The 27655-nt window shown below is 44.7% G+C and overlaps 1 protein-coding gene across 1 annotated transcript in view; it reads left to right on the top strand.

The window, feature by feature from the left end:
• Window positions 1–27308, top strand: part of PAPPA (pappalysin 1) — a 221432-nt gene extending 194124 nt beyond the window's left edge. The window contains exons 20-22 of the mRNA XM_016152350.2: window positions 5215–5286; window positions 9892–9990; window positions 21551–27308. Of these exons, the coding sequence (XP_016007836.2) occupies window positions 5215–5286; window positions 9892–9990; window positions 21551–21658 (279 nt within the window). The 3' untranslated portion in view covers window positions 21659–27308. The remainder of the gene's footprint in view (window positions 1–5214; window positions 5287–9891; window positions 9991–21550) is intronic.
• The last annotated feature ends 347 nt before the right edge of the window (window positions 27309–27655 follow it).

Genomic DNA, 27655 nt, shown 5'->3' with positions numbered 1-27655 from the left:
AAAGGTTCTAGTTAAAGCCCAGGCTCCTCCTTGCTGTATGTCCTTGGACAAATCCTATCAGTTTTCTAGGCTGAAGTTTTCCCATCTGTGAAGCGAGAGATAGGCCTAAATCAAGAGTAACAAATTCACATACCTACGGAACCAGGCAGGTAGGCTGAATGGGTGAAGCAGGCTAAATATCTAGGTATTAATATCTAGGTATATTATTATTATTATTATTATTATTATTATTATTATCATCAGTAGTAGTAGTGGTGGTGGTGGTGGTGTTTACTATAAATATTTCAGAAAAACTTAAGAGAAAATATAACACTCGTGTACATGCCACCCCACTTAAGAAATAAGACTACAAATACCATTGAGTTTCCTTAGTTCCTACCAAGATAAACTTACATGCTGATCTTAAGCATAAGGCTTGATACACATTTATGTTGTGCCCAGTCATGAAACCAGTGCTCTCATTGGGGGCGATTTTTCTAACTCCCCGCGAGTCCTTCGCTCCCCATGCCAGACAGTGTCCCACACACCAAGGCAACCTTGTTTGGCTTTGCTTATTTTTTAAATTGATGTATAATTGACATATAAGATCACATTAATTTCAGGTGTATGAAAACGTTTTAGTTTTACTTTCATGCAAGAAAAAAAAACACTCTGTCTCTATTATTTTAAAGTATTCCTCCTATGTAGCCCCTCCCCCCCTTTTTTGAAAGTTATAGGGATACAAAGAAATCTTCCTCTAATCTAATAAAGGAGACAATGCAAACTTAAGGACAGATTGAAATGCCCCCTGGCTCAGCGCTGGCGAGACTGCAGGGAAGGGTGGGGACTGTGGTAAACCGAGGAGACCTATGCCACTTCTAAATGAAGCAGCTCTAGCTGAGTGTGGCGAGGTGGCCACGTGGGCCTAGGGTGGCTGGAGTTTCCATTTTTTCTTTAGTACAATGAATGTGAAATCTTTAAAATATGAAATCTCTCATTTAAAAAAAATATTAGCAAATAATTTTGACTTCTGTTGAGGACTTTGTGTGCCACAGCAGACGTTTCCAACAGAATTTGAACCCAGGGCTAATTCTCCTGCATCCATCCTGCAAGGCAACCACCTTCCACATTATAAATCATAAACATATGCAACACTTGCAAATGAAGGTGCAGAATTCATTCCTTGGAAAATCCACCAAGTGTCTAAAGGTCAGAGGTGCAAGGGTTCCGAGTGAATATCTGACGTGGAGAGGGAGAGATTACACGCCCTGGCAGGGGAGCCCGTGGATAGAGTGATGTGACCAGAACCCAGTGGTTTCTCATTCACTCATGCACACGCTCTCACCTTCGGTCATCTGCTCGTCTGTTCATTAACTCATTCAAAAACTCTGAGCATGCGCCTCCACTGAAATGGCAGGTATTCTTTGCATACCTGGGATATATGGTGGAGAATGACCCGGCTTTCAAAAACCTTACCCAGGAGAAAGCCAGAAGCTCAGGAACTGACGACAAAAGGCAAATATACGTTAAATGATGTGATTCACTCACAGAAGGTCCTATAAATCAAGGAAAAAATCAAGGAGAAAAGACTGCTCATCTTAGAGAATATCGGGGAGGGGGGGTGTCAGTGCTGAGCCTCAGGATGGCAGGGCGGGGGGTGCTCATCACATGCTTTCTCACATGTCTGGCTCTGTCTGGGGCCCATCTTTTCTGGAATTCATCTTTTAGACACTCTGCCCCCTTCTAGATTTGTCTCAAAGCCTCTCCACCTTTCTGAATCTGAGACTTCCCATCGGTCAAAAGAGTAAGCTGTTTTATACTTACAGCTTCAGGGGCTGGGGGAGTTTGAAGAAGAACGTAGCATTCAAGGTGTAGACCTGGAAATCAGACAGACGTCAGTTTAATTCCTGACTGTCTTTGCCTAGGTGTGATTTGGGGCAGGTTGTTTAACTTCTCTGTGCTTCAGTTTCCTCTTGTGTAAACCAGAGTCAAAAATGGTACTTATCTCACAGTTATGGTAAGAATTAAATAGATGAAAGTTCTGAGCACAGGGCTCGGACTATATTTGCTTAAAAGAGGGTTTTGTGTTAATGAGGATATGGATGATGATGATGGAGTTAATGATGACGAAGGTGATGATGGTGGTGGTGGTGAAGGTGCTGGTAATGATGCTGCTGGTGGTGCTGGTGGTGGTCGTGCCAGTGTTATTGGTGGTGGTGGTGGTGGTGGTGGAGATATTGATAATGGCGCTGGTGGTGGTGTTGATGCCGATGGTCACTGAAGCCAGGAGGAAAAGACGGAGTATTCTTCTTATGCACTAAGGTGGGAACTGAAAGCGGTTAACAAAACCTGTTCTGAAAGTGTGCTGACCGGGCTGGAAATCTTACTGGTGTCAAGAGGAACAAGCCTGACATTTGAGGGGCCCCATCTGGGATCGCCCAACTTTTGGTGTAAACAGCCGAGCCTTTCCTTCAGCTCCTGCTGCTTGTCCCCTTTCCCAGTTCTCCTCGCATACAGAGGGGTCCCTGTAGTGAGACAGGTGGGGCATGCAGCCCCAAGGAATAGTGGAAAATCCAAACGCCTTGGAAAGATAAATAGACTCATGCAGATAGTATAAAAGTCCTTTCTCTGAACTCACGTCAGGTAAACCTCAGCTGACAGAAACATGTACAACCACACCAAGACACTCCTACAGATGGATTAAATTAGCTCTCAAATAAACAGGGAGAGGGATGGGCATCAAATCCCTAGCGGATCCTAACCCTGCTGTTTTCTACTGCTTGAGCCATTACCAAGTGCCCCTCCAACATTCCTGAACTGGGGCTGGGAACAGACTCTCAGATCCAGAGATGAGCATCTGGTGAAGTTTCCCAGAGAATGAAGGCAGGTGATTCTCTCCACTTCTGGCCCCACGGCTGGGAAACGGGGGACAAGAACATAGCTGAGCTGGGAGGGATGCTGGAGGTACTCACGTCCCTTCATTTGGCCAACATGCTTGTGCTCCATGCTGGTTCTATAAGAAGACAGAGAGGTCTACAACTCCAGGCCCTGCCCTCTAGAACCTTAAGGAATTGATCCGAGGTTAACCATTCCTTAACGTAGATCTCAATGCATCATTATAACAAAGCCTATTACATTTCAGTACCCATTTGACAGATAGGAGAACCAAGCCTCGGAGCGGAAATGTCCCAAGCCATTTCGAGTCAGAAGAACTGCAACCACACCTGTTGCACTTCAGTGCCGGAAGTCTTTACCATATATGACATCATGTCATGTGTACTGGAAGAAGGTAGACAGTGTCGATAGAGGCAGTAGGAGGCTTAGATAATAGATTTCACATTGCAAGACTGGTTGGCAGATCTTCCAGGCAGATTGTTTATCCAAGATATTAAATTTAATTCAGTCTACACTCACCTGGTCCTCTAAACTAGACACCATGCTAGGCATTGCAAATATTCTTCTGATGCTCCAGAAATAAGGAAGATAGGTGAAGAAAATATCATGCATTGATAAAATCATCTCTATTTTGAGATGGATCCATTCATTTATTTAGAACATAAATCTTTATTGGGCATTCTGCATGTACCAGGCACCATCCTAGGCATGGAAGAGCCACGGGCGAACCAGAGATGCTGTGAGGCAGAGAGGAAAGGCGCCCAGCCCAGTCTTAGCCGGCCCTTGGTGTCGCCCGATTCCCTGTGTTCCAAGCTCACCGAGAAACTGAATTACAGTTTGGCTCCCATATAGGTCTGCCCTCAGGGACAGAATGGGCTGGTCACATGGATTTTTCACATTCTGGCCCATGTGACTGTTCATTTAATTAAAATTATTCAAGTGGCACTCAGCCAGGAGAGCAATATAGACCTTGCGTGGCTGGCCCCTGACGCAGTTGCTTCCCATTGCCAATCTAAGTGTTTGCCTCCAGGCCATTTTTATTTTTTATTTTTAAAGAAATTGTTATAATCTGGCATGAAAGTATCTATGATAGAATAGAATGTTAGCCCCATTCCTGATACTACTTTTCTTCCCAGTTTTATCTTCGTTTTCACCTACTTTAAAAATTATCATCATGTTGGATGTTATGAGCTGCCTTAAATCATTTCTAAAAACAGTTTCTTGGTTTCAGATCCTGGTTTCTCCACTTAACAGCTCTGGAGCTTGGGGAATTTATCATCCTTATGACCTGAGATTAATGCCCACGTCACTGCGTGGCTGTGAGAAATAAATAAGATAATGCATGAAGTAATTAGCACTGTGAATGCACTCAATACATTTTAGTTGTCATTATCATAACAATGGTTATTATTATTAAAGGAGGCTATAAATAAATACATATGTGCATGCTTATAAGCTCTGCCCAGGAGTGGGAGAGAGAACGCACCACAGAAAAAGTCAAGTCTTGAGCAGAAATTTAAAAGATAAAGTTTCTCCAGGTGACAAGATGGGGAAGAGCATTCAATGAGGGAGAGCAGAAAACACAGCATCACAGGGAAGGATGGGACCGGAAAGTGTGGGCCACCTCGGAGAGCTGTGAGCTACATGGCAGCAGGTGGAGGCAGGGGGCATTTCTCAAGGGTTCCGAACCAAAGGTTAGTTCGCTCATCCTCCGGCCCACTGCTCTCAGACTACAGCGTGTCTCTGAAGCATCTGGAGGCTTGTTTTTAGAATGCAGTGTCCCAGGCCCCGACCTCAGAGATTCGTATTCATTAGATCCAAGGCAGCACCAAAGAATGTGTCTTCTTAACGTGTTCCCGATCCTGGAAAGGTGGTCTGCGGCATTTTCCCTGCTCCACGCCATTCTCCCATCTTCCTGCTGCAGCCACACATGTATGTGTAATCACACATATGCATACACACAAGCACACACATGTACACATGCTCTATCCTTCCTCTGTTCTCAGACCTTAGCCCCAACTCTCTTCAGGGGTCAAACATCAGCCACACATTTCCTGAAGGGCCTTTCTGATCCTGCCTTCATCCCATAATTCTGCTTCTCTTTGGCCCTTATTATTGCCAGGGAAATACAGAATCAGGACACCTACAGCAAACACAAATATTATTTTAATCTTATGGCTCCTGTTATTGCAATGCCCGGGCAAATCCTCCAGGTAAATGCCAAGGTGAAGTCAGGACTCTGAAGATCCAAGAGGAGGTGGTGTGGTTGAATGTGCCAACAGACAGATGGCTCCCTCCCAGCCCCGAACCCATCTGACCTCTCTCTCCCTCTCTCTACAGAGAGTTGTCTGCACGGCTGCTCTCAAGTGGTTTCCTCAGCCTGCTCTGATTCACTGTGTCAAAGGCTGTGAGGTGAGTCCCTATAAAGGATCCTACTGTGACTGTTATTGTTATATTAATCATGGCTACCATTTACTGTACCTAGTGATGCTGTAAATGTCCCTTTAACCGCTTTCTTGAACAGGAATCAGCAATCTCGTTCTACAGATGGTGGAATTGATGGTGTAATAGAGATATCAACAAACATACTAAAAAATACATTTAATAAGTAACAGAGTCAGGATTCCAAGCCAGGATTTTCTGCCTCCTAAGCCGGTGTTCAGCATAATATTGCATCTAAGGGAGGGTGGGAGGGAGGCCATATTGATTTAGCATCTATAATATGCCAGGCATTTTACCAAGATCATCATATTTAACCTTTAAAGAACCACACAAGGCAGGTGTTTTTTTTTTTCAATTCCCACTTTACTGATGAGCATCTTACATATCACCTCCTTCTGCCACATGTTTGTCATTTACTTGTTCTTCAACCCCAAAAGTAATATGGACACCTTAGACCCAACTACTGTGCTGAAAATGGAATATTCTCTCTTACCTTTCAAATCTCTGGCTTCACGGTTTAGCCATGCCCTGGAACTTGGCATTATGGAGATCTGTCTCTGTATCAGTGACAGGCTTGAGGTGGGACAAAGGTAGGGTACTTGGGATGTCATCTGTGTTCTCAAGAGGGTTCTGCTCATGGAACTAAAAGACATTTCTCTGCACCCCTATGCTCCCATGATTCTTCTCACCTGGGGGTGAAAAGGAAGTCCCATACCCCATTCAGGTGGATATCCCCATCTCTCAGGGGAGGAGAGGGTGGGACAGAGCGCACTCAGAAAAATGCAGGTGAAAAGAAATAGGTTGTGCTCTAGAAAATTTGGTATTTGATGAAATTCTTAGAATGTCAGAACCAGAACTATTTTTCTAGGTGACCTAAACCTGGCCCTAGAGATAGGGAAACAGGAGCCTAGATAGCGTTTGGTCTAAAATTGGATGGAATGCTCAAACTGGAAGGGTTCTTAGAGTTATCTAACTCCACTCGTTTGTTGTGTAGACCAGAAATTGAGTGCCAGAGAGAGGATGGACTGGCCCAAGTTTGCACAGCATGATAGATACAGAGCCAAAACATGAACCCAGGTCTCCTGACTTCTGGGCGAGTGCTTTTTTTTTTTTCTCCACTAAGCTGTCTTCTGTCCCTGAACCATTCCCTGACCTGTAAGTGTCACAAGACAATCCCTAGGTCACACAATTTTTTTCTGCGTATTGGTTAGGGACTTCCTGTGGCATCTTCTCAGGGCACTTGACGCCGAAGTCTTTAAGAACCCCCATTCTCCCAAGTCAGCTAGAAACAGCAAAACCGAGGCCAAGGACATGTAGCTGTTGCTTCCTCCCATCTCTCTGGATAAGTCCAGCATTTCAGGAAAAGGAAGCTTGAGTTACTTGGGCACTCATTCTGCTGAGTCGGCGGTCAAGGCAGTGTGACAGCGGAATTTGATCCCTCCTTTGACTCAGCAATGGGGCCTAAAAGACCCTCACCTGTCAGACTCTGAGCCCTGCCAGTGATGCTTATCGCCTTTGCCCTTGCAGGTGGCCTCTTGTATTTTTTCTTCCACAGCCGAGAGCTAACAGTTTGTCTCTTGTCTGGGGCTGAACAGTATACTTAAAGAGACACAAATCCCGGGTTGGGAGAGGAGCCATCAACTTGGAGTGTCTAGAGGTAGACAAGATTGAGAAACAGTTTTGCGACCCCTGAGGTCCCAGCCCTCTACCCCAAGCCATGTCCAGAGTGGTCATTCACTCCCTCATTTATGAAAGCTTCACTGAGTGCCTATTGCCCGACACTCTTCTCGGTTCTGAGAATAAAATGATCTTAAGTAAAAACAGTAACTATGCTCTCTCTGGGTGATCTATGGTATCTTCTTGCCCTCCACCTATCCATGCATTCATTTACCCATGCATGTGTGTATCCATCCATCCATCATTTTACTAAATAAACATTTAACATAACTGATAATGTTTTGCTCAATTTGTCAGGCAATTTGCTAGTAAATCTAGGACATAAAAAAATGGATGACACATTGCTGTCCATAAGGAACTCACGGTATAGTAAAGGAAATAGACAACTAAAGAGACCATTTTAAAATAGGTACCAAGAGCTATAACCAAACAAGTTCAGGAAGCTGTAGGAGCACAGAACGTCTTGGGGGTGTCAGGGAAGGCATTTTAGAGGGGCAATGTTTGGTCTAGGTCTTGAAGGATGAACTGCTTAACTGTACACATTATTGGTAAAAGTAGCAGCATGAGAAATACCGGAGACAGGAGAAATCTCTAAGTAGCTGATCTTTTCACATGCTATTCCCTTTCTCTAGAAAGTCTCCCTTTTTCACCCCTAATTGACTCCCACTCATCTCGTGATCTCAGCTGAAATGTGCTTTCCTCAGGGACATCTTCACGAAACTCCCTGATTAGGTCAAATCCTTCTACCCTTTATGCGAACGGTATCATGCAGCTTTCTTCCATAGCTCTCATCGGAGTTGAAACGCCCATTACATGTGTGATTATTTGACTGAAGTCTATCTACTCACTTAAGTGTAGGATCTAGAAGAGTAGTACTCTATACGGACTCACTATTATGTCCTTTAGCATATGTATAACAGTAGGCATTCAATAAATGAGGTCGAATAGAAGATGTATGGATAGATAGAGAGATGGAGAGATGGGTAGATGGATGGATGGACAGATGTGGCTGCAGGAAAGAGCACATAGAAGAGAGTAGCTAATGATGAGTCTGGAAATTTTTTTAGGGGCCAAATTAAAAAAAAAATCATTTTCATTTATCTTTTTTCTTTTCCTCCTCTTCTTCCCGAGCTACTCCTTTAGCGAGCCAGTTCCTTCCATTCTAAGACGGGACATTTGGTTTCCTACATTAGTCTGCTTATATATGATATGAGACAGAACATAAAGAACATAGCCCACAGGCCGACCTCCTAAGGCACAGAGAGAAACAAAGGGCTTAACTTTTGTTTATTGTTTGTTCCTCTCTGCTCTAATATAAATGTAATCATATGTTTATTATGACAGTTATATGTCAGTCACACTTATGCTCACAGCCACGTGCATGCACACACACACACACACACATACACCTGAGCACAGCTTTTGCCTGTGTTTGGCTTTGGCTTGCTAAGATCTATTTTGTAGACACTAACAGGACGGTGATGAAATGGTGTCAGGCGTCATGAGCTGGGGGCACAAAGACGCAATGAACTGGGAGCAGAGGTGCCAAAACCAAGGATGCCTTAGAGGGTAGACTTCCTCTGAGCTTGGAGTAGGATGAAGAAGTCAGGATGGGAAGGGGTCGTGATGGGATGCAGTTGTAGCCAACTGATGACATCTTCTTTCCCATCAGTGAGTCACCGAGCATTAGAGATCCCTACCAGAACTTTAATGAGAGGGGGTCCACTTTCATCTGCTTTCTATATATTCGGCGTTACACAGTATTGCCTTCGACGGGAGAAAGGAAGGGTATGTTCACTGCTTTGAGAAATTAGTAGACTAACCCTGACTCTTTATTTCACTGCTGGGAACCCTGAGGTCCAGAGAAGATAACCACTTAACCAAAACTATCAAATAACCACCCGGTTGGCTGAAATTTGGAAGACTGGAATTCAGATTTTCTAAAGCCCTGGCAACTGCCTTTTTCTCTAGGCCAATATAATTACATTCCATTTCAAAGAACATCTCTAAGGTGCCAAAGATGAGCCCAGCATTAAACTAGGTGACTGGGAGACAAAGATGAACTGGAGATTGCCCATGTCTTTGAGGAGCTCATTGTCTTGACCAGCTGCATATCAACTGACCATAGAAGACAGTTTGCTACATGCTAAGATAGGGAAATACCAGTGCTAGGGGGTTGCAGAGACTCCAGACTTTCCCCTAAGAGAGCTCTGGGGTCATGTCAGTAGTGACTTAACTCCAGCATCTTTTCTCATCTTGGAGCATCACAGAGAGGGGAAAAAAGAAAGAAAGAAAGAAACCAATATGTGCTAGATAGAGCCTAGAATGGTAAAGAAAAAAATATGGAACAAACTTAGATTTAAATCATTCTTCTGCCTCTGCCAGTGTGATCTTGGCTGAATCCTTTTCTTGCTCAGTGCCTCAGAGTCTTCATCTGTAACGTGAGAATAGCAATGCCTACCTCACATGTTGTTTGGAGAACAAAGGAAGAAGACAAACGTGTAAAGCATGTGGCATCAAGTACATCTGTACTCTCATGCTAGACGAGGAGGAGCCACGATCACGCACCATTGTGCCAGATTTGTGTGGATTCTTATGTTTGACCTTTATAATTCTTGGGCAGTTTGCATTCAGCTTCCTAATGTACTCATGTGTATTTTATTATACAGAATGTATCTACCAGGGTAACCATACTTAGTTGGGGGAAACTTGGCTGGACAGCTCTTTATAATTGGTGTTATAAAAAGTGTTAACTCGTTCCAAGGGGTGTTGGGATTTGAAGTCAGGTAGAGGTTTGTGAAAAAAGAGAGCCAGCTAAATGATTACAGAGGCCACCCCCTACTCACTCCAGGATGCTAACGAGGCGCCTTTCCTTCCTGCCTCTGTTCCCCTACATAGCCCTTCATGGGAGACAATTACTGTGATGCCATCAACAACAGAGCCTTCTGCAACTACGATGGTGGGGATTGCTGCGCATCCACGGTGAAGACCAAAAAGGTAGGCTGTGCCCCCCGCCTCTCACCTGCCATCTGCAGCCACCTCCTACAGACCTCTCCATTTCTCGGGCCAAGATCACGCCTACGTGTTGGACTACCCATTGTCCTGGTTGTGCCAGTCCTCGCCTACAAGCTGTATTACATTGTATCGTATTTTTTATTCTTAGTCAATAGTTAAGCTAATAGCCTGTGCTGGGCCCTGAGGAGGGCGTGGAGGCTCATGGATGATTTTTGCAGTTGTGGTCTCTTACGCTCAGAGCTTAGAGTCAAATATGGAAGCAGACAAAAGTGCAATGCATACTTTCAGAAGGGAGGAACAGAGTGCTGTAAGGGCTCAGGCATGGGATTGGAGAAGGCTCTGCAGAGGGATCAGCATTCAAGCCTAAAACTTGAGGGATGAGGAGAAGAAGTGGGAAGGTGGCCAGGAAAAGAATGTCAGGGTCAGGCAACTGGCATGCAAAATCCTGGAGAGAACGTGCATTTCTGGGGGATCCAACAAAAGTTTAGGAGAAGAGGAAAGATGGGGCATTCCCAGCAAGGTCAGTCCTGGTTTTAGAGCATTTTATAAACTCTTTTGTTGTTCACACCTGTAGAATTAGGGGATGTGGTCTTTGTTGTTATTTTTTCCTTTGTGTGTTAGGAGGCAATGGGAGTGATTCGAGTTGTGTATAGTAAAACCAAAACATTCCACCAAGACGCATGCATATCAGCCACTCACAGAAGAGTGGGCACCTCCACTTTCTTCCTGTCTAGAGCTGGGACCAGAGTTTGGGGCCCCAGCCAAGAGCTAGGAGAAAGGTGGTCAACCTGGGCAACATGAGTTGATAAGTATTCTTGTGATGAATGAATAAATAGGACACTTTTTATTTTTATACTCACCTACAATCTGAGCTGAAAGATTTCAAATACCATTTGATCTAATTTCTCATTTTAAATAAAGACAACTATGTTCCTGATACGAGAGAAGCAGAGCATCTTAGTTGGAGAGTGCTCTCTCTCTGATTATCTGGTCCAAAATTTTCATTTCATTAATGGGGACCCTGAGGCCCATGGAAAAAAAAAGGCATGGTTCATCCAAGGTGGTAGAGTGAATGATGGAAACAGAGCAAGGCTCCTGGATTCCTGTCCAAGTCCTTTTATATTGCAACATCGTTAAGAGAATTAGTTCTTTCAGGAAAGATGCTTTGACCCAAAAATGAATAGGGCAAGACCCAAGGGACTCACTCAAATAGGAGGACTGTTACTGCATCTTTTGGTTGATGATAAGGATGCTGGGGTTCTCTGGGATCGGTTGGTACTGTAGAGGCAACACTTTTCATGCCTACTCCTCCTTTATTCTTTAATTTTTTTTGGATAAAACGCTGAAGGGTATACACTTTCTATTCAAGTATAGGATAATAAAAGTCATTCTCTAATAATGAATTTTATTATGAAACTATATTCCTCTTTTAAGAAAATCCAGAGAGTAGACGATAACAAAAGAATGCACTGATTGTCTTACTACCCAAGGATGATAACTACTTTGCGTGTGGTGTATTTCATTCTGTGTAACAGTATTGGGTATTTGTGCCCACTTATATATCACAGCATTTCCAGTTCGGTGTCTCGTTTTGTCTTGTTTACTTAGCACAGGAAAGATTACACATAAGAATTATCCGATATTAGTTTAAGCTTCTTAGCTGTCTACTTTGCTATATTCTTCTTCTTCTATGGTTGTGATGTATGATGAGTTACATAAGCATTTACCACTGACTTTTGTTTTTAACTTCAGGTTATTTCAGTTTCTCACAATGTTAAGTAATGATTCTAATGACCATCTTCACTGAATCATTTTTACAGCTGCATCTGAGAATTGAAATAACTAGGATAAAAGGTGTGAGCATTTTTAAGGCTTTTGATACTTGTTGCCCAGTGAATACGGTCGTGTTCAATGGTATCTATTTCATGCCGTTGGAGTCAGCCTTTTAGAAGAGTGAACAATGAAGTTTGTATCGTAAATAGAAGTTTGCGTACCATGAGGACACATTATTCCTCTGATACGATCAGTTGGTGGAGGAGCAGCTCCAAGTAAAAGAACTGCCCTAGCAACGGTATATAACTCACATACTAAAACATACGAAATAAGACTAGTTTATTTTTAATGGGAAACTTCCTTAAATGGATTGCCTTTTCTACAGTGTTTGGGTGGGGACATGAAGTCATGAGATCGAGGTTCAGGTGCAAATGAAAACACCCCAGTGGCCCTCTGACTTTCTGTGTGTGAGCTGGGTCCAGCGGCAGCAATTCCGGGCTCCGAGGCCCTGGGATGGGGATTGCCTCTCTACTGAGGGAAGCTCTTCGCCAGGTCTAGATGCACTTCCCAGTCCTCCTTCTTCTCTTTCCCACCGTGATCAGTGTAACTTTTCGTGTGTGTGTTAAAAAGATCCCCTTCTTCCACCTTAAATGGTTCTTCCTCCCAGCCAAGCCTACAGAATGCAGAGGGCCAAGCTTCCTTCATGCGATGAGATAAGCGTTCAGACAACTGTGCACTGAGTCATCTGTGTGGAAAAGGCAGTGCGGGAGAGGGGCTGGATCGCGACGCTTCCCTGAGGCAGTGACGTTTGTATTGAGACCTGAACCGTGAGGAGGCCTTTTCCTGGTGAGGGTGCGTGGTGGGTAGGGCAGAATGAAGAGAGCCATCGGAGCTCTGTGTGACCTATGGATTACAGCCCAAAGGCCTCTTTTAGTGTGTGCATGGCTTGGCTATTGTTATTAGCTTTTGAGACGTGTTTGAGGCTTCCTTCAGATTCGAGATTCCTGGAAGTCTTGACTTCTGAGTACAGAGGTTTCTTAAATTAGTCATTCTTCCTACCATTTAAATCTGCCAGTCTAACTTCTACATAAACTCCATCGTCTTGAAACCTCTCTACTTTCTCTTGTACATGCCCAATGATCCCCTGTAATAGATTGGTTTATAGAGATGATAGGTGGAGAAAATATATAAGAATATGAAATGCCCATAAGCGAACTGCTGTATAAGCCAGACACTGTAGACACTTGACTTCTGTTATCTTCTTTAATCCTCATTTCAACCCCGGCAGTTAGCTATTCTCTTACCCCCATGGCAGACGTGAACCGGCTGTGGCTCAGAGTACTTAACGGGACTTGCTTGAGTTCTCTTAGTTGCGTGTGCCGAGGCCCAAATTCGAACCCACTTCAGTCTGACTCACAAGCCCATCTCTTTTTTCTGCATGGGGCTGAGTCTCAGAAGAGCAAAGCAGGTGGGGATAGGACCTTGTCCTCAGAGCACCTGGGCATGACCTTTCTAGTTCTGGTAGGAGACATTTCGCTGCGAACCCAGACTGCCAAGGAACCCTGGGTGTGGGACTCCTTCCCTTGGCAAAAGTGAAGGCAGCTTTTCCCAGCAGCAAAGACGGAGTGGGGAGTAACCGAGCCTCCCAGCCTGGCCAGCCATCCCACACGTCCCAGACAGCAACTTCCCTTGAGCAGAAAATTGTCTTGTCTTGTTTCTACAGCATGAAGCCTCTCAGGGCAGGAGAGGGGCCAGATTCTTTCCTTCCACCCCCCACCCCCATCACGGCCCTTACCTGCTGGTCTCGCCCTGTACTCATGGCCCCCGACACAGATCATGGGAGGTTCTCTGACCATAAGCATCTAGACTGGCACTCAGAAACTTGTAGATAGGGCAGATTTGCTTCATGTGCCTTCCTGATCAGAGTAATTCCATTATTTGAGCATGTAGTATGGACTTGGCCATGGGTATCTCACTTAGACTCCAAAACCACCCAATAAGGTAGACAGCTGAGGCTCAGAGAGGTGTAATCCTCTGTACACAGCTGCATGTAGGATTTAGCATTCCTGACTTCAAACAAATAATAGCAGCTACTATTTATCAAGAGGTTAATATTTGCCAAGCATTGTGCTAATAACTGCTTTTATATGTCTCATTTCATCCAGCGCAGTAGTCCTGTTTGTGGGTATTTTTTCCTCATTGTATAGATGAGGCCACTGAGGCTTAGCAGGGTTAAGTTCACAGAGCCAGTAAGTGGTAGAGCTGGGATTCAGACCCAGCACCTGCCTCTAATACCTGTTCTGAACACCTTGCTGCAGTGAGCCTGCATTCTGCCCTTCCCCTGGTAAGTGGGCTTCTTGCCTCATAGTCCTCCTGGGCTGGAGTCCTGGACAAGAACTCGTGGTCTAGGGTTAAGTGTTCAGCACATTCTCCTAGACTTTCTTCTTGCCAGTTCTCCACCTAAACTTCTTCCCTGTCCCCAGAGCTGGGGCCTCCTGATCACTTGGCCCAGAACGATGTCTGCTTGATCCCTCCACCCTCCCTCCCTTAGTTGTCTCTACAGACACCAGCTGTTTCCCACATCTGCCTTGTGGGGTGACCTGGGCCCGGCTGACAGACAAGAGCAAGACAGTGCAGGAAACTCCGTCTGACAGGGGTGACCAGTTTCTCACCCAGACACCTGTCTGCAGAGCAAGGCAGACAGGAAGGGGCAGGACCCAGCTTCTCAGCATGTCAGATTATTATTTTCCTGTTGGAGCCTTGAGGAGTCTCGAATACAGAGCAGATTTCCAGAATGGTTGCTTCAGCAGTTTTCCCTTTATAATAAGAACAACAAAAAGTATTCCTTTGTAACTGGAATTATTCTAAGCAAGCATGTGTTGGGGGTGTAACAGAGGAAGGGAAAACCACCTTAACACATTCCACATACCCAAACTTTCTAAGGCGTGGTGGCCTGGAACAATAATTATGGTCATTCAGGCAGCTGCTGAGAGACTGACTCTGGAAGACGTCTGGGGAGTGAGGGAGTAGTCCAACCCTGTGACTTAGCTCTGTGACCTTGGGCAGGCCAGATTCACCTTATGTTTTCATTTCTTGATATTTGGATTGGAGTCACGTCTCAGGACTCTCCTCCACATGGCTTCTTGAATGAGATAGTCAGCTGAGTGTAAACTTGAAGGCTAGTCGGAGCTGGGACCCGGAGAGTAAGCTGTCAACCCTAGAAACAAGTCTTATCACAGGATGGCATGCCCAGCAGATGACATTACGTGTATGGCTACCACATTAATTTACTAAATTCAAGTGGAAACATAGTTTCTTAGGGAAGGATGTTATAACGCAATGTAGCCCATTGGTCTAAGGTGGCTAGTGATTGTATAAGACGTGGGAAGATAATCAACACCATTAGATGGAAAGCAGCCTTCTTAGCAGAGTGACCATGATAAAGCGTTGGACATTGGATGTCAGCGATGTGCATCAGAGGCTCTTACATGTCAACTTAGCAACCAGAATGGTCCCTTTTAACCAAGTGAAATGGTGGTACACCTTGGCAAAGCCCTGCAGTGTCTCCCCCATTTTACTCAGAGTAAAACCAGTCCTTTCAACGGCCTGTGAGGCATTCACGTGCTCTGCCCGCCTTCGTTGCCTCTCGGGCCTCGGCCCCCACTATCGGTGCCCCCAGCCCCCGCCTTCACCTAGCTCCTGCCCTCTGGATCGCTTGCAGTCCCTTGCGCAGGCCAGGCATTCTCCTACCTCACAGCTTTGTCACTGGCCGTTCCTTTGGATGAGAACATTCTTCTCCATGACTCACCCCCTCACTCCCTCCAGGTCTCTGCCCAAGTGTCACATTCTCAGCGAGCCCCTCCCTGCTTGCCCACCTTCCATCACCCCTGGCGCTTCCACGCACGCTTGCTTTGGCTTCTCCTTTTTTTTTCCCCTTCTACAACACTTAATCACTTTGCCACAGACTATAAAATGTATTTATTATTTATCATCTGGCCATCCTTACCTCTCTCGCTGCTAGAATGACAGTTTCATGAGGGTGAGAATGTGCATTCATTGTACTCACTCATGTATCCCACATTCCGATGCTGTGTGATAGATACTGTGCTGGACCATGAGCAAGACGAACCTGGCTGCAGCCATGCTGAGGTCACGTCTTCTGGGCTAGTGGTCAGGCATCTAGAGTATAGTAAGTGCTAATGGAGGTGCAGAAAGCAAAGAGAGTCAATGAAGGCAACACCAGAGGTGAGACATGCAGTAGGTGCAGTAGGTCTTACCCGGGTGAACCATCCAGGGCAATGACCAGAGAAAAGAATGAGAGAGAGAAGTGTTTTGGGCAGAGGATGCAGTGTGCGCAAAGACCCAGACGTAAGGGAGAGTGATAAGGAAATTATAATTTCCTGAGTGTGGCTAGAGCACAGTGCAAGAGAGGAAGAGGCAAGAGATGAGCCTGGAGGGATGAGCAGGCTTCTATAAGCCAAGCCAGGGGATCTGAATTTTACTTAGAGATCAATGGGGCTGTTCGATGATTTTTAAGCACTGAACCAGCCAAGAAGAGCCTAGAGGGCTTCCTGGAAGAGGTGATAGATGTGCTTAACTTAGAAGATTAGTAAGAGATAACAGGCAAATGGCTAAGCCAATTGAACTAATTAATTCCTCCTTGTTCCAAATCACTGGCTTCTACAGTGGTATGAAATACTCCTGTAGGATGTAGTTTCGACTTTTCATATGTATGAATTACTCATTTTAGCTTGTTGTTATGAAGGAATCAAACTCTTCCATGCCCTAAAGTTATCATCATTGTAATTGTTGTCAGTATTATCATCCCGCCATTATTACCACATCGACAGCACCACGAATACCAGCATCGTCAAGATCATCACTACCATCATCATCATCACCACTGAGCATGTATTATGTGCTGTGCTCTGTGCTAAGTGCTTTACTTGAATTTGATACTCTATCCAAAATGCTTTTATGTGGCAGGACTGTTATTACCTCCATTTTACAGATAGAGAAACTGAAGCCCCCCAAAGGGAAGAAACTTGTTTAATAGCATATGCTAAGTCAATAAGAGGGCAAGAAATCAAACCCAAGTCTCCTTCTAGGCTGGTGCTTTTCTTTGCTGGCATTTTTTCCCTCCATTTTATCTTCTACTTGTTCACATTTAAACAAGCGTCTGTATTCATCGACTGTGGCATGCCTTCTGCCAGGCTCAAATCTATCTTACGCTCAAGGAGCTTACGAGGGGTCCACATCCTCAACATCACACCTTGGTCTACTTGATCTCATTAAATATTTCCATCCATGTGATGAACACCCTGAGACTCGAGTAGCAAAATGATTTGTCCAAGGTCCCACTGTGGGAGGTGGACAGTCAAGGTTTTCTGACCTTGGGCACAGGATGTCTCTTGCTCCCCACAGCGCATACTCTCTGCTTGTGATCTCCCTCTTGATTCTGAGTCAGAATCCAGCCTTAGATGAGACCTGCAGCCAGGGCCTTGTGGTGCATTTGCCTGGGCTGCGTTCCTGAGCTGCTCACACACACTCAGATGGAGGTGTCAGCCTGGGCAGCTCACCCAGAGAGAGAAACCCCTGTGCCTGAGCAACATCTCCAGCCCAGAGGAAAAAAGTTGACAAACCTGGCCTTTAGTCATTGACCTGGGCTTGTTGACAGAATCCCAGAGTGGGTGGCCAAGCCATTTATGGGATAGCCTAGCCACATGGTGCTGGGAATCCCAAATGTAAGCTGGCCACCACAGGCGTGTGTGCTGTGGGTGGTAGGTTTTCTCGAGAAGCCATTTGGAGGAGGTGGGAAGCTGCTGGGGGAGTCAGGGGACCTGGAGATCCTGCTAAGAACTGACTTTATCAGGACGTGACTCTTCTCTCCATGTCCCAGTTTCTTTCTCTGTGAAAAGGAGACCCTGACTCCCACTCTGCTTGCCATTTGGGGGACGGAGGAATGGTTACAAACAGGGATGTAGAAGCCAGCCCAGTGACTCACTTCTTTGCATCTTAGTTTCCTCTAAGATGTAAAACAGGGATAGTAAAAATAGCTGCCTTATTAGGGTTGTTGGGCAGAGTGAGTGAGACAACGCACACTGAGTGTTTCAGAGCCAAGCACATAATAAGTGATTTTTTTAAAAAAAGGGGGAGGGGTGTTATTTGCTATTAGAAAAGACAGATCAGCAGTCAGCCTCGCCTGGTTGTGGAGACGGTGCCTTCCCCTGACTCTCACTGGCTGAGTACTCTCTGTGTTTGGAGTGGGGTTTAGGATCCTGCATAATGTACTTATTGACTGGTAGTGAGAATCAAGGCAGGTTTGTTTTGTTATAACATTCTGAAGCCTCTATTTTGCCATCTGCAAATCAGGTAGCTAAAAGACGATAGCTTAATGAGATTGTACAGAATCAGCAAATCACCAGACATGTGCAAGGCCCTCAGGAAATGCCAGTGTGTGTGTGTGTTTCTGTGTGTGTGTATAAAGTGGTGTTCACTGCTGGGAACCTGTACAAACAAGCTTCCCTGGTCTTTCCCGGGCCAGACCTAAGAACGCCTGGCTGAGTGGATGGAGCTGGCCATCTCCGCCTTCTCTTCCCAGTTGTAGGTCCTCCATCAGGAGCAAGTGTGTGACAAGGGGAAATCCCATGCAAGGCGGGGTAATTAGAGAATCTGCATTTCCAGGTCCATGTGGCCAAGGTGTTGCCTTCTGCTTTTCTAAAATTGAGGAAGATTTTCAGACAGAAGGAAAGGGAGAGACCATTAAAATCAAACCCTAAGGTGCAGCTAGGGAAACCGAAGCTCATAGGAGTGAAGGAACTTGTACAGTTACCCAACAAGTGAGTACAAGAGGAGAGGCTCCCTGACCTGTATTCTGCCTGTATATTCATGTAGTCATTTGTCCCTTCATTCATGGGTTCATTGAACACCCGTTCTGTGGTATGTGAAGACTCAGTTCAGCAACAGACAAGGTCCCTGCCCAGGCTGGGCTGGCATATGAGTGATGAAGTGATTTAGTACAAGGAGGGCATAGAAATCAATCAGATGCTGTGTTCTGGGATGAAGGTGATAGTGTCACTGATCAGGCAGATGAGGGATGAGGTGGCACTTGAAATAAGACCTGGACAACAAAGAGGGGTGGGCCAGGAAAGAGCAGCAGGGTGGAAGGACATTAATGGCTAAAGATTTAAAAGTAGGAAAGCACTTGGAGTACTCGAGGAACCAATAAATAAATAAGCTGCAAGAGCGAGAGGAGGAAGGGGGAGAAGAGGGGAAGAAGCTGAGTGAGGTCCGTGAAGGATGCTGAGATCAGATCCTGCAAGGATCTCGTGGGAAGGACCTTAGGTCTTGTTTTAAGACATAGAATCTGTTGAATGTTTGCCTGTGTGAGATGCAGCAGGAGGCATGAGAGCTAAATCGGACGTGAAACTGACCCTAATGGGTCATGGAGCCCAATGGCAAAGAGTTGCAGAATTGTGCACAGGACATTAGAGGTAACTGGATCGTTATAATGGTAGAAGGTGGGCAAGGGTAGGAGAAGGGGACAGAAAAAGGTTGGGTGAGTTGAGGACAGAGAGGCTGCCCATGTCTGCGAGGTGGGAGGGAGGGGACAATGGGCAGAAAAGGTGTCGCAGATGGTGAAATACGAGCCGTTGGGAAATTCGAGTCAGCACATGTGTATTGAGCATTAGGCATCTCCTGAGTGTCAGGCCGTGTGCTGGGGCGTTTGCATATTTCTTCTTCTTTGAACCTCACAGCCGTATGAAATATGGCATTTTTAAAATCACTCTTTTATAAAGATAGAAACTCAGGGTTATGGCAATGAAGGGATTTTCCCGAAATCGTTCAAGTGTGAGGCAAGTGAGGACACCAACCCAGGCCTCCTAGCTCCCGTGATCGACTCTCCCCACTCAGCCTCAGTTGTTAGATTTAGACTTGGCTCTGCCCTCAGTTTCCCCACTTGGCCTCGAGGGTTGTCTCCATATCTTTCCCAGTTCTAACATGCTGTGCTTCCCTTGGAAGTGAAGAAGTTATAGAATATTCTAGGTTAGAAGTCACAGCTTCCATGAAGGCATGGAGGCTGGGGGAAAAAAAAAAAATGTCCTAAAGAGGGACCAGCAAGTAATTATAAGCAGAAAGACAGGCCCTGCAAGGAAGACGCAGCAGTGAGATGCTTACTGGGCACTGAGCTCCCGTGCATTTCAGTTGAAACAGGAAACAAAGAGATGCGCTAGCTATGCGTGCAAGAGAAGGGTCGCAGAGAAAGAGAAACGAACACGCGTGCATTCATTCATTTTCCATGGCTTGGGCCTTGGAAAGTGAGAACGAACGAGACCGACATATACATGGCTGGGCTCTGAGCACATGTCTGGCAATGTGTGCTTGGCGTTTTCTTCACTTGGTTCCCGTATCCCTCATTACAACCTCAGGGAGGTGTACGCTTCCACTATTCCCATTTAATGAATGAGTTAACTAAGGCTCAGAGAAGATGTCACATGCTCCAGATCACACCTCGATTAGGTGACCGAGCTGCTGGGGCTTTTATTTCAATCTTCTTGTTCATTCCTACATTATAAATTGTTGCCAAATTGCAGGATAGGGAGAGAGGTTGGGAGGGAGGAGAAAGAGGCAGGAAAAAAAAAAAGTTAGATATAGAGAATGCGTCCACAAGCCAGAGAGACAAAAATGCTCTCTGAGGCTCTGTGAGCACTTGGCGACTCTGCAGAGGCAGGAGGCGAATGAGGTCATTAAATCCATCTGCGCAGATGGGGACCCTCTGGGGGAGGTTATATGCAAATGGCATGATGCAATGAGGTGAAATCTGCTTGCGTGAGCCCAGGCTGGGCTCGGGCAGGTGCTGCGCCCCGTGCTCTGGAAACTCAGGTCATCCGCTGCGTGGGGAAGACGCTAGCTCGTGCTGCTAGGCTCTTTTCTCTCCGTTTCTAGAAAGGAAAGCCGACCCAAGGACACAGAGCATGTGAAGGAATGGAGCAGGAACTGAGACTTAGTTAGGCCTCTCGCTTTCTCTTTGTTTTGAATTTTAAAAACTTTTCATTTTTATTTAATTTCCCGTTTTTGGAATGTGCACATATGGCAGATCGTCATATCGTATGTCTTTTTTTCTTATGCCGAAATCTACTCCATAGATTCTCTATACAAAATGATCCCTACCAGGAGGACGTCAGGTCCCCTGGAAGGTGCTCTGAGCTTACTGAGACACGGACTTGGGCCGTCGTCGTTTCCATCACTGGCTCCCCAAACCAAAATGACCAATAGTGTCTTTCTTAAAAGAGACACACCCTTTATTCCCCTTGATCACTATGACAGTCCTGTAAGTTCACCATTCCTTTGCACAATTGTGTGAATCGATTCTGGTCTGAGGCTCCGAGGAGGTAGCCGACTGTCCTACTTTAAATTCTAGATTTGTCACATATTACTTTGGGCAAATGCTTGCCCCTGTCTGAGCCTCAATTTCCTCATCTGTGAAATGGTAATCATTTTACTATCTATCGTGCAGATTTGTCAAAGGGTTTGGTGTTTTTCTACTTGGAAAGTGTTTAGCACATAATAAATACCACCAAAAATGGAAGCTGTTACGATAATGACCATGTGACCTTGATAAAAATTGTCATAGGGCTGGAGGAGCCATGGCTTGAACTTGAATCTGCTCTCCCCACAATGCATTGATTGTCCCCTGTCCTGCACTGCCTTTCTGAAAGTCAGTGCTTCAGATATAACATACCTGATTCACCTCTCTTTTTCTCTGCAGGTCACCCCCTTCCCTATGTCCTGTGACCTACAAAGTGACTGTGCTTGTCGGGACCCCCAGGCCCAAGAACACAGCCGGAAAGACTTCCGGGGATACAGCCATGGCTAAGGAAGGACAAAGGGCTGTCAAAGAATTCCCAGCGCCAGGACCCGCATCCCTTTGGTATTGATTTCACAGTCAGCTGCTCAATGGAATGGCCTCCCCACACCAGGGATCCTTAGCACCCAACCGGTCTGCCTTTAATTTTACCCAGGAAGGACTCACTGTGGGGATGCATGAACCAAGTCTCGCCATGTTGAATGATGGAATGGAATTTCATCCCAGAGTCTTAGATGGATCACATATACAGCTTGTAGCCCCAGAGCCTCCTAAGATTCTAACCATTTGTCACACGGCCACAGCAAGAAACATGTTCTGTATGTAGGAGTGTGCATGTCTGTGGTTAGTACACATGCATGCACACGCACCCATACAAACATCTGTGTGAGGGCAGTTTCGGAGACTGAGCGGAGAGAGATTGGAAAAAAAGCCAGTCTTTCCTTTCCCAAGCTCCTAGCCAACACTGTCCTTAGGAGAAAGAGTTGCAGAAACTGCTAAGGCCAAGTGTTGCAATGCCAAGACAGCTCACACCTTGAGGCTTGGAATATGTAGGGCACGCACAATGGTGTGGTCCTTTGGGATTGGAAGTGAGATGGTCTCTGATCACCTACCTTCTAGGGAAGTAGGATCCAGGAAGAGGTAAAGAATCCAAGGCTTACAAAGCTCCCCAATTTTTCCGCTGCCATGGGGGATTTATCCCAACTCCAGGGTTCGAGGCCAAGCTGGAAATGGCTTAGGATTGCAATGTCAAGGTATTATAACAGCCCCCTGCTTGAGGCTTGAGGCCATAATATCCATCCCTCCATAACCTACCCATTCCCCAAATCTTGCCTTGGGACCACATTTGCTGCTATGTTTCCTGCTGCTCTATCCTATACATTGAGTACCCTAAGATGGTAGGACTAGGTTAAGAAAAACCCCACACAACCAAACATTCTGCCTTAAAAGTGACCCACATTTCCCCCACAGCTCCTTGCTTCCTAGCTCATCTGCAAGAGAAAAACCCTCATTGGTCCACATGGTGAGAAGTTAAGTCCCCCATGATTGAGCTTCTCATCCTGGAAGAAAACCGAGGGACTTAAGATGCTAGAACCCTCGCTGAGAGTCCAGAATGTCTAAGCCAGTGTTAGATTTTATAATCAAGTGGAACAGTGTTAAAAGTTCTATCATGTTGGGGCTATCCAGAGACTGTTAGAATTGTAGGAACTCTTGAGTTACTATTTAATCAAGCCTTCCTGCCCCTCCAGGCTAGAGCAGGCTCTGGTCCTAAGGACCTCACTTGAGTATGACCGATCTAGTCTGTGTTCCAGATGTCATCAGAGGAAAGCCCCAGAGTTTACAGCCTCAGGCCCCAACAACCCAACATGATCATGCTTCCACAGTCTTCCCTCTGCCAGTACTCCTGTGGCTAGGTAACCCTTCCCTCTCTCCCTAGTTCAGCCTCCAAAAGTTAAGAGTAAATGAGTCAAACACACGTGGGAGCCTCCACCTCTTTGGAGTCCTCCTCTTTGCCTCTTTTCAGCCAGTTACCTGTCCACTCCTTTTGATCAATATGGGTAGAGATGAATACAGAATGAGGTGGAGAGAATGGTTAAGTTCGACATAATTTCTAAGACCTGGCACTGAGAGAGTGAGGTGACAGGAGGGTCTAAACTCGATGTGTCACATAAAGTTTGCTATAAATCAAGTCACTGAAAGCCTAGAAAAGACAAACAATGGAAACAAAGTCAAGCACAGGAACGGGAAGTACCGAGCACGTGTGCTGACCCTCCTCATCCCTGCAGCTGAGGCAGGCGTTGTTGACAAGTTATAGCTCCTTTTCCCATGGGGACCAAAAATAACTTCAGAAAGCTTCTTACCTGGTCACTCCCAGCAGCAATTGCCAGCTGATCAGAAACACTTGAGAAGACATTTATTGGCCATCTGTGGTCTGTTACATTAAAAAACATATTAAGGTGCTTTTCGCACAGGTGCCCACAGATAAGGATTCAGTGCTTAGATAGTTTTGTGTGGCTTGTACTATATTATAAACTCTGAGACTGAGTTCCACAATGGAGAGACTGCCATCATCAATAAGGCCAGGATCAAATCCTTTGTGTTTCCTCCTTAAAAACTCATATCTCATTTATATTCAGCATTTTTTTTTCTATGATTACCAGGGCCAATTGGTAACAAAATTATAATAATAGAAGAATTGATCCCATTTTGTATCTCCAGATCTTAAAACTCTCGCCAACTCTTAAGACCTCTCTCTTGCCCTGGTTGAGTTGTCATCCTGTGTGGTGGTAGGAGACCCAAACTAAGAAAGGTAACGTGTCAGCCCTCCAAGTTCCGGCGTTACACCACTACGTAGTGTGAAAAGCCTTGGAGACCCAACGACAACATTGCTAATGGCAGGGTTGCAGGAACCACAGAAGAATCTCACCAGCTTCCCCAAATCGACCCTCGTCCTCTTTCTTCCTTCACTCTAGCCCTTGTGCATTGCCACACTCTCCAGCTGAGCAGAGTTTCCTGGAGGCTGACCTCTACCTTCAGATTCACAGATTGAGTCGATCCCTTCTGAGCAAAGATCCAGCCAGTCCCTTCACTGTCATTCAAACCTGTTACAAATTCATAGTTCCCAAGGCTATTGGGCAAAAGAGGTTACTTAATTGATAGCCAGCTTTGCGCCTGGTCAGAGGGTGCAATTAATAGGCGCTTCCCAAACCTTAGTGGAGAGGCTCCACTATTTGTGCAATGCACTGATACTAAGCTTCATTTTCTTCCTGGGAAGAAACTCACTGTCTCGTCCCTTCAATTATCCTCTGTCTAGGACAATGGAATACTTACAAGAAGGCAGCTCTGAAGCACTATTGTCTGTCAGCAGCTGAGGGGCCCTACAGCGCTTGGGTGGGGGGAGGCAGAGTTCTGGGTCTGAGGAAGTATTAGCCTGTTAGCAGCAAGAAAGAAGAAATGAGGTAGACATTCCTCTGAGCCCTCTCTTGGGAAGCCTTTTCAAGCCACAACCTACCTGCCTGTCCAGAGGACTTGTATTACCCACCCACCCATCTCGGCCCCCAGATTCTGTGCCAACCACCTATTACAGGAAGACAGACCTTGGGAAGTCCATGTTGGTGGCTAAGTTGGATGGAAGGGAGTGATTAATGATCATAAACAGTGGGACGGCGGTGCTACTCCTGCCTGCAGCGTGTCGAGTCACTGCCTAGACTGTTCTCTTGTTCTCGTTCCCACCTTGGCCAATGCTTAAATGCTATTTGTTGAAAATAATTCTTAGAGACAGATTTCGGCTACCTCCCTTCCAGGTTTGATTTAACTTGGTTGTAACTGTCGATTCGTAATAGGTCTTACCTGTGTTAGACAGAAAGAAAGGAGAGAAAAAAAAGAAGGGGAAAGAAAGGAAAGGAAGGAAGAAAAGAAACCATACATTTAACAGTTTAGAGGCTTTATGGGCTTTTTTTTTTTTGGAATTACTTCAAGTGAGAAAATAAAAAAGAAATTGATGGTGACAAAACTGTACAGATAGAAATTCATAGAAGACAAGGAAAAGGAAACAAAATGCATGATTAAAAATAAGAATTTTTTTTCGCAAAACTTATTTTTGTGCTTCCTAAAGGAAACTTTTTCTACAGACTGAGTAGGTAGATACAAGCATAAAGATTTCCTAGCAGGCGACATAGAGTGGGATTTTATACCGCTATTATTTTCTGTACATTGTGGTAGGTCCAGGAAATAAGGCATCTTCCCCCTTGATATGTAGTTGTTGTTGGGGGAGCATTTTGTCTATTTGTTTGGTGGCAATCATTGATACTAGGGAGTGGGAGGGCTTTCAAATGGTTTTACCAAATATTAAGGGGGCATATTGTGTCGTGCTTTTCACATTATAAAATGTTTATATTTACCAGTAGAGCACTGGGCTTTATAAAAACTGCACTTAGAATCACACTGCACAGTCAGTCCACTTTCCTAAAAAGCTGCTACATGACCAGACAGGTGATTCCCATGGTTCTGACAAATGAAATAAACCAAGCAAAGAGAAAAACTAAATAGTGAATGAATAAAAGCCTATTGTTTTAAAATTTATTCAAGTTTTGCCAAATTCCTACCGATTGATCTTTACAAGAAATGTTTAATAGCCAAGAGAGGAATTCTGCCCCTAGAGTAAGAACCTACAGTTCTTGACTCCAGGCAGTAGTGGGCTCAGTGATCTTGAACAAGTCATCAGCTCGCCTCTCCATTTGCCTCGTTTCTCCAGCTGCAAAATGGAGATACTACTACTTACCTACCTCACAGCGGGCGGCCAGGGGATTGTGAGGCCCTGAGGTTTTAACAGGCTGTGGCCGTCTGTGAGAGCCAAGGCTGGACGCAAGGTCCGTGGGTTACCTTTCGAGAATGAACAGGCCAGTTGGCCTTTTAAGACAGTGTTCATTTGATATTTCAAGGAATAAAGCTGGAGCTTAAGAGAGAGGCTTGTATTTGGGATATTTCATTCTTAGGTAAATCAGATTCCTCCCACCCACCCCCTAACACCCCCTTCCCCACTCTTATTCTGGCCTTTGCCAGTTCTATAATTTGATTAAAAGCCAATGATTTCCTGCAGTGTAAAAGTCAGTTTATTATTGTCGTCTATTCAATATATCCAGGCCATTTCCAACTTTATAGAGGAAGGGAGTCCCTAAAACCTCTTTTTCTCAGACTTAAAATTTCACATCGAGTGTTTCATTAAAAGAAGATCTAGCTTTCTGAGTGTCAACAACTCGGGCTTCTTAAACTATACACCAGCAGTCATTGAGGAGGATTTTGAACAATTATTGAGTTGCTTTCTTGGGTCTCTATAATCAATAACCTGTCCGCAGATATCTATCTATATAAAGATATTATATATAAATATAAATTTACATATATATGCACATGTATATATAGTTGTACATATATGTGTGTATATATATACTTAAATGTAATATTTACAAAATAAAACTGTGATCTCGTCTAGAGAAAATGTATTCATATTACAAACTGCTCTTCCATATTTATGTATCATATTATACCTTTTTATTATTGTTATAATTGTTATGGGTATTTCTAATTATTATAATGTTGAAATCTGTTTGGCACCTTCTGGAAACTACCAAAAAATGACTCTCCATTGAAGTGCTTCAAATCTGTTCTCATGAGAATTCTACTGGCCTGCTATGAAAAAGGAAAAAAAAAAATCTGAACACCAAAAACAAAACACGATTCCAATCCTTTTTCTGTACCTCACGCGCATAAATTTGCTGCTCCTATTTTGGGTTTTATTTTTTTCCTGTTTAATGTGTTTTTATGGATCTAAGTTAAGTCTTTCAGCAATATATAAAAATGTAAATAGTAAACTTTATTTATTAAGAATGTCATCTTTTTTAATTTATATTTACACAATTGTTCATCTAATTTATTTTTTCTATACGGTTTTAAATACTCAGACATATTTTGCTGTTCATGGTATTTTTATCCTGTTCTCATGGATTTGTTTTCCCATACTGTTTTCTCTGGTCTCAATTACAGGTTGGATCTCACAAAAAAACTAATGTCTAAGACAGAAATATTTTGCCACTGTTGATTATTATACCTTAAAGTTCTATATTATGAAAATATATAATAGCTTGTATGCTTCAATATGTAATGGTGTGGTTTTTTGTTTTTGTTTGTTTGTTTGTTTGTTTTGGTCTGTTGTGGAAATCCACCCAGTTCTTAACCTTTAGTGTCAGCGGGAAGAACCTAGGGCAAAAGCGTAGCCTCTCTAGCCTTCGGCCCTGGAGAAGCCTTGATTCCTTGGAGGAATGTTTTAAACTCTCTAAAGGAATGAGGTTTGAAGTGGGAAATAGCAGTGCTGAACGAAAGCACAAGTCAAGAGCCGGGAAACAGATTCGGGTACCATCTGCCTCCTGTGACCTGGAACAAGCCACTTTTCTCAGATAGGAGGTGATGGCAATGAGAAAATGGCAGGTGATGTGTTTTAGCGAATGTGAC

The sequence above is a fragment of the Rousettus aegyptiacus genome, unplaced genomic scaffold (assembly GCF_014176215.1).
Source record: "Rousettus aegyptiacus isolate mRouAeg1 unplaced genomic scaffold, mRouAeg1.p scaffold_m13_p_3, whole genome shotgun sequence".
Lineage (NCBI taxonomy): Eukaryota > Metazoa > Chordata > Mammalia > Chiroptera > Pteropodidae > Rousettus > Rousettus aegyptiacus.
Note: the sequence above shows the minus strand (reverse complement) of the source record. Positions and strands in the feature narration are given on the sequence as shown.